General features: G+C 41.9%; 1 protein-coding gene across 5 annotated transcripts in view; it reads left to right on the forward strand.

Annotated features, from left to right (window-relative positions):
* Positions 1-6,677, forward strand: part of CR1 (complement C3b/C4b receptor 1 (Knops blood group)) — a 78,126-nt gene that overhangs the window by 31,759 nt on the left and 39,690 nt on the right. For all 5 annotated transcript variants that reach the window (XR_003551206.1, XM_027776095.1, XM_027776097.1 and 2 more), the window contains 4 exons: positions 14-412; positions 2,114-2,290; positions 2,375-2,477; positions 5,050-5,135. Coding sequence is in view for 4 of the 5 variants with exons in the window: in XM_027776095.1 (XP_027631896.1) it covers positions 14-412; positions 2,114-2,290; positions 2,375-2,477; positions 5,050-5,135 (765 nt within the window). In the remaining variant the exon portion in view is untranslated. The remainder of the gene's footprint in view (positions 1-13; positions 413-2,113; positions 2,291-2,374; positions 2,478-5,049; positions 5,136-6,677) is intronic.

The following is a 6,677-nucleotide window of genomic DNA, read 5'->3' on the forward strand; positions in this document are numbered from 1 at the left end:
TTCCCTTTAACAGGTATCCATTGTGGGCCACCCCCAACCATCCCCAATGGAAATTTCTTTAGCACCAACAGAGAATATTTCCAGTACGGAACTGTGGTGACCTATCGCTGCAATCTTGGAGACAGAGGAAAAAAGATGTTTGACCTCGTGGGTGGGGCATCGATCTACTGCACCAGCAATGATAATGATGTTGGCACCTGGAGTGGCCCTGCCCCTCAGTGCATCATCCCTAATAAATGCACGCCTCCAGATGTTGCAAATGGAATAATGGTGTCTGAGAACAGAAGCTTGTTTTCTTTAGATGAGACTGTGGAGTTTAGGTGTCAGCCTGGCTTCGTCATGAAAGGACCGACCAGGGTGCAATGCCAGGCCCTTAATAGATGGCAGCCAGAATTGCCAACCTGCTCCAGGGGTGAGTCTGACTCTGGCATTGGAGGGCCCTCTGAATGGCATGAGTTGTTGGAGTTGAGGAGATTAGTGTTTGTTCTGTGGAGGGAATGAGTGGTGAGCAGAGTGAGTAAATTTGGGGAGAAGAAATACGAAATTAAGGAGTATGTGTATATATGTATATGTCTCTGTGTTCATGCATTTGTGTGTTTGTATCTTTATTTTGAGAAGCAAAAGCTCAGTTGACCAAGTAAGAACATATTTAGGACTCACATGTTGAGCAATTTTCAGGGCAAAGCGCCAGTTACATTATCTTTCAATTTATGGTGTAGAATGATGTGAGCTCTCTCTGTAGTCAGCGGTGTGAAATAGTGCCATTCCTTACCATTTGGTAGTGACATTAGGGTGGTCTAATGGTTACATAAGTTATCCAAGTCACATGCCACTAAGTGACATGCCCAGGGTTAAAAAAGGCAGGTATGTCTGACCTCAGAGCCCAAATCCTCTAGTTTTTGCCATGTTTCTCTCAGTATCTATCAGTGAAAGAAAGAGACTGATTTATGAAGAGATCAGAAGGGTGACAAAGACCTTAGAATGTAATTATAATGTGAACCTTTTACATTTTATTATTATAAATATAAAGTTGAGAGTGTAAGAAAATTGCTCATATTTCTCACTCATATTTAATTAGGCATAGATTAGGTTGGATTAAAACAGGTTCTGATATCCTAAGCATGCGAAAAAGGGCTATTAATGGAAGCCTTGGATCAAATACTCTCTAATAGTATGTCTTATTATAAAGACTGACTTATTTAGGGGCTTTTATTCTCACTGGCTTGCCTTGTCTATTTAGGACACAAAGCTGGCTTAGCGATGGATCGGAAAGTGTTGTGGCTGATACATAAGGACAGAGATGGGGCTTACACTTTTACAAACCACGTCAGCCTTGTGCAATGACAGAGCAGCAAGGAGGACAGACACCAAGAAATGAAGATGCATATATGGCAGTAGAGGAGAGATGGAGAGATGAGGGGGAATCTGTTAAACAGACTCATTATCTAAACAATGAGGCTAAAACTGGGATTTGTTTCTTAGAAAACAGTAGGTGGAGGGACCAGCAGAAGGCATAATAGTTACATCACTGGACTCCCACATAGTTGACTGTGGTTTGAGTCCCAGATCAGGCAGCTTAAAACTCATGCCAGGACTATGTACATTATGTGCCCCCAAATCCCAAGACAAGGATGTAGAGAAGGGATTGAAGCGTGGTCATATCCCCATATCCCCAGGGGTGATTTCTCATTTTCTGTCTGCCTGGCTCTCTAGCAAGCACCCACACTCTATAGCAAAAAATCTCTCTTAAAAAAAATAATAATAAAAAAATAAAAATAAAAACAAAGAAAACAGTAGGTGGAGAATCCATCAATACAAGTAACTCCATGCTGGATAGCTAGTGCTGGGGAAGGAAACTCAGGCTTTCTAGGTCTATGAATGAACCCTGTGCTGGGAGAACTGGGTTCTACTTCCATAGCTCTTACCAGCTATGAGGCCTCCCTATTAACTTCCAGATCAGTAAAATGAAGGGGGTGGAGTATCATTTGACTTCTTCTGTTATGCCTAAGAACCCCTTTAAGTATGATTATCTGATTTTTCTGGAAGGCTTAGAGGTTAGTTAGCAAGATATTGCTCTGAACTAACAGGTACTTTGGACCTGTCATTTCCACAGTGTGTCGACGACCTCCAGAAATCCCACATGGCACATATACCCCAAGTGACAAGGATGACTTTTCCTCAGGACAGGAAGTGTTCTACAACTGTGAGCCTGGCTATGACCTCAGAGGGGCTGCCTCTCTGCACTGTACCACCCAGGGAGACTGGAGCCCGGCAGCCCCCAGATGTGCAGGTGCCTGGATTCTCAAGTGGTCTCTAGATGAGTCTCTTTTTCCCCTCAGAGGACAATCTTAAACTTATTTTGTTTTCCTCCTAGTGAAAGCATGTGATAATTTCCTGGACCAACTCCCTAACGGCCGTGTGGTACTTCCACTTAATTTCCAGCTTGGGGCAGAAGTGTTCTTCATTTGTAATGAAGGGTGAGTCCCAGCATAGAGACCAGAGACAAGGCTAGATACTGACACAACACAATAGATAATGGGGGTTTATCCAAAAAGGAGGACTGGCCTCATAGTAAAGATGTACTGAAAGGGACTAATATCTGAAAGATGACTTGCAGTGGGAACCAGATAGCACCATCAATAGATGCATACAAAGGGAAAGTGGTAAAGACACTAAATGGCAGAAATACAATAGATCCACCACCCGGCTGAGATGCTGTGCTCCACAGGCGAGGGAGGGAGGGAGGGAGGATCACAGGGGAGGATCAGGTTTCATTCCTGACCATATATAGTCCAGGTATGGCAGCCTGTAACTGGAACCCCAGTGACCCAGGGAAGCTGAAGCAGTAAGAATCCCAAGTTCTGGGCTGACCTGGTGACAAAATGAAACCTAAAAAGGAGTGAGTCATGATGGCACACACTTGTAGTTCCAGCTGGGAGGCTAAGGCAGGATCGTGACTCAGTGAAATGCTGACAGAAGAAGAAGGAGGAGGAGGAGGAAGGAGAGGAGGAGGAGGACAAAGAAGATAAAAATATGCAAAGATTGTTTTAAGACACTTTTAAGTGAATCAACAGAAGAATTTGAAATAAAAAAGGAAAGAATAAGTGTTTTGTAGCAATCTTTTACTTCTTTGGTTAGATTTATTCCTAGGTTTCTTATTCATTTGGTAGCTATTGTAAATGAGATTGCTTTCTTCAATTCTGTCTCAGACTGGTTATCGTTGGTGTATACAAGTGCTATAGATTTTTGTATGTAATATGCTCCTGGATTCAATTTGATAGTATCTTTTTAAAATTTTTGCATCAGTATTCATCAGGAATATTGGCCTTTGGTTTCCTATTTTGTTGTGTCCTTGTCTGGTTTTGGTAACAGGGTAATACAGGTTTCCTAGAAGAAGTTTGGGAGGATTCTTTCCTTTTGAATCTTTAGAAATAGTTTGAGCAGAATTGGTATTAGCTCTTCATTTTTTTTTAGAATTATTTATTAATTTAGTTGTTTGTTTTAATTTGACCAGAGTGAAAAGGGGGGGGGGATGAGAAAGCAAGTCACCAGGTCCAAACTTGAACTGGGGTCCGCCACGTGGGAGTCCCCCACCCTTAACCACCACGTCATCTGCCAGCCCCAAGTATTAGCTCTTCTTTGAAGTTTTGTAGAACTTAGAAGTAAAGCCATATGGACCTGGGCTTTTTTTTCTTGGGAGACTATTTATTACTGATTCAATCCATCACTTGTCATTGATTTATTCAGGCTTTCTATTTCATCCTGATTCACTGCAATCCCTTCTCCTTCATTCTCCTCTAGGGATTTGGGGCAAGCATACATGCACACCCAGTGTGATTTTCAAGCAGCCAGGTCTAGGACTTGAACTGCAGTTGGTCATGTGCAAGTCTAGTGCCTTAACCACCACACCAAATGTTTACCCCAAAATCAGGAATTTTGTCTCCAAGTCAGAGATTCTTTCTTCTATATAGTCTAATCTGCTGTTAATACCTTCAAGGGAGGTTTCGATTTCCTGCACCTTATCTTTAACTCCAGTAGTTCTATTTATTCCTTTTCAGGATGTCTATCTCTTTATGGAGCTCCTTCATGGAAAGTCTTTCTCATCTCCTGGAATTGGTTGTCTGTTGTCTCTTGTATCTTATTGAGTTTAGTTGTCATAAATATTCTGAATTCTTTTTCTGACATTTCTGTGATTTCTTGTGTTTTAACTCTTGGTGGTGTGGAGTTGTGTTCCTTAAGGGGGATGTATTTCCTACCTTTCTCAATATTAGTAGTCTTTATGGGGATGTAAATATTTGGGTATTAAGTTCCAATACTGTTGGCAGGCAAAAACAAAACAAAACCTAGACCACAGAACAGTCATTCTCAATTTCTTCAATTTATTCCAAAGATTTCTTGACATCAAATACTAGCCACTCAATAAAGACCTGAGACGACCCCAGAGGCTATTGGTCAATAAGCTGGATGTTTTGGGATGGTTTCCTCTGAAGAGTCCTCTCTTATTTCCTTTTTATCCCCAGATAATTTGGCTTTATTCCTCAATAATTCAGGGATGCTCAGGAACATTCCAGATACAATGGCAGGAACAGTCTCAGGTATCTTTCCTAATGGTTTGCTGACCTAAACCAGAAGTTGTTTTCCCCTGATTTGATGTCTACGAATGAAAAAGTCCTAATTTGGATTTATTTGAGAACAGCATTTCTAATAATGACAAGAAGGGGCACTCGGCAGTTGGGGAAAGCTCTGGGCCAGACCAAGGAAATGCCTGTTTGTGCTCTTCCTTGAGTCGGAGGTATCATGTCTGTCTGATTACTGAGCTTCACAGTTTGTTAGTGCTTTGCACCTTACGGGAAGCTGCTCAGTTTCCACGATTTCTTGGTTTCTGAGCCTCTATCGCCGAGATACCTAATGAGCTCTTTCACATGTGCTTTCACATAGAAATTAAACTGTCAATTAACTTCGGAATTGTCAGGAAAGAAGCTGAGATCTGCCAGTGAAGGGAAGAGAGAAATGGCATGCTTGCTCAGCTACATTGCTTTTGTTCTTTAGGTTCCATTTAAGGGGCAGTTCTATGAGTAAATGTATCTCAGTGGGAATGAGGAGCCTTTGGAACAGCAGCGTTCCTGTGTGTGAACGTGAGTAAAAGGAATATTTGTTCAGAGCTGGATCTTTCCATGTTTTGTTTGTTTTTCTTTTCGTTTTTCTTAATGTGCTTTGCCCCGTGGGATTATCTAATGTCTGTCCCCCTGTTTATGTCCATCTTTTCCACAGAAATAATTCTTCGTTACACTGATTATAAAGAATAATTTTGGGAAAAATAAATCTGGACGTTGTGTGTTTTGAGTACAGTAGTTGTCCATTCTGTAAAAGAAAAGATTAGAAACCAAGTAATTCAAGAATAGAGGTTTGTTCCACTCTTGGTTTGGAGGTCAAGGTCCAGGGGCCAACTTCTTCTTTTTTTTGAGAGGTTTTTGCTATAGGGTGCGTGCGCTCGCCAGACAGACAGAGAAAGACATAGAGACAGACAGCGAGAAATCACCCCCCAGGGGGGATGGTCATGCTGCAGTCCCTTCTCCTCCATTCTCTTCTTGGGATCTTGGGCATGCACGCACACGTGCCCGGCATGAGTTTTAAGCCACCGGGTCTGAGACGGGAACCACGGTCGACTACGTGGGAGTCCAGCGACATAGCCATTACGCTAACTGCTGGTTCCTGCCAACTTCTGAATCTTGCAAAGTCCTAAGGCATTATGAGGGTATAAGCAGAGCAGAGCTGCTGTCCATAAGCCCCTTATAAACCCATCAGAACTCAATCGCAGGGCCTTGCCCCTACTCTTTATCACTCTCAAACATCCTGCCCTTGGACACAATAAAAACATTAAGTTCTCAACACCTTCACCATACAAACAAGATCACACTCAGAATTTGAAGGACACTCAAATAATAACAGGTACCATCCTACAACTATTTAGTGCTGTGTGCTACAGATGAAGATAAATGTTTCATGGATGCAAAGAAAAAATTTTAAGAATTATTCTAATTTTATTTATTATTATTATTTTCCAACTTGCTACAGGACACACACACTTACCAGAGAGACAGAGAGTGAAAAAGCAAGCCTCCAGGTCCAGAGGCCATGTGGGAGTCTAGTGCCTTACCCACCATGCCACCTGCCAGCTCCCACAGATGGTAAGAAATTTATGACATTATACTTTGCCACATTTTTCTTTCATATACTGCTAAAAGAAATAGTCACACTTCAACTGTTTTTATCCTTTTCTCAATCATCCATTCAGCCAGCTACTCAATCTTTCAACAAACATTTGTTTTGAATACTTATGATGTATCAACCAGGCTTCTAAGCACTGGGAATACACCTGTTAACAAGACAAGCAACTTGCTCTCATGTTGTTTAGATTTTTGTGCAGGGATAAAGACCAACACATTCACAGAAAATTTCAAATAATGAAAAACAAAAACAAAAACAGGAAACAAAAACAAACCTGTGCGTCACTACTAGGCGGACTGGAACACAATGGAAAGACCCAGTTTTAGTTCTAGGCCAACCTGACCATGCCAGGTAGAGGTGTGTGCACGGTGTTCCTGGCTGATTGGAAAGCTGGGGCAGGAGGATGGCAACATGGCCAGACTGTTCCAGGAACACCTGTCTCTCTCCTC

Source organism: Tupaia chinensis, unplaced genomic scaffold (genome assembly GCF_000334495.1).
Source record: "Tupaia chinensis unplaced genomic scaffold, TupChi_1.0 Scaffold000627_1, whole genome shotgun sequence".
In the NCBI taxonomy this organism is placed as follows: Eukaryota; Metazoa; Chordata; class Mammalia; order Scandentia; family Tupaiidae; genus Tupaia; species Tupaia belangeri.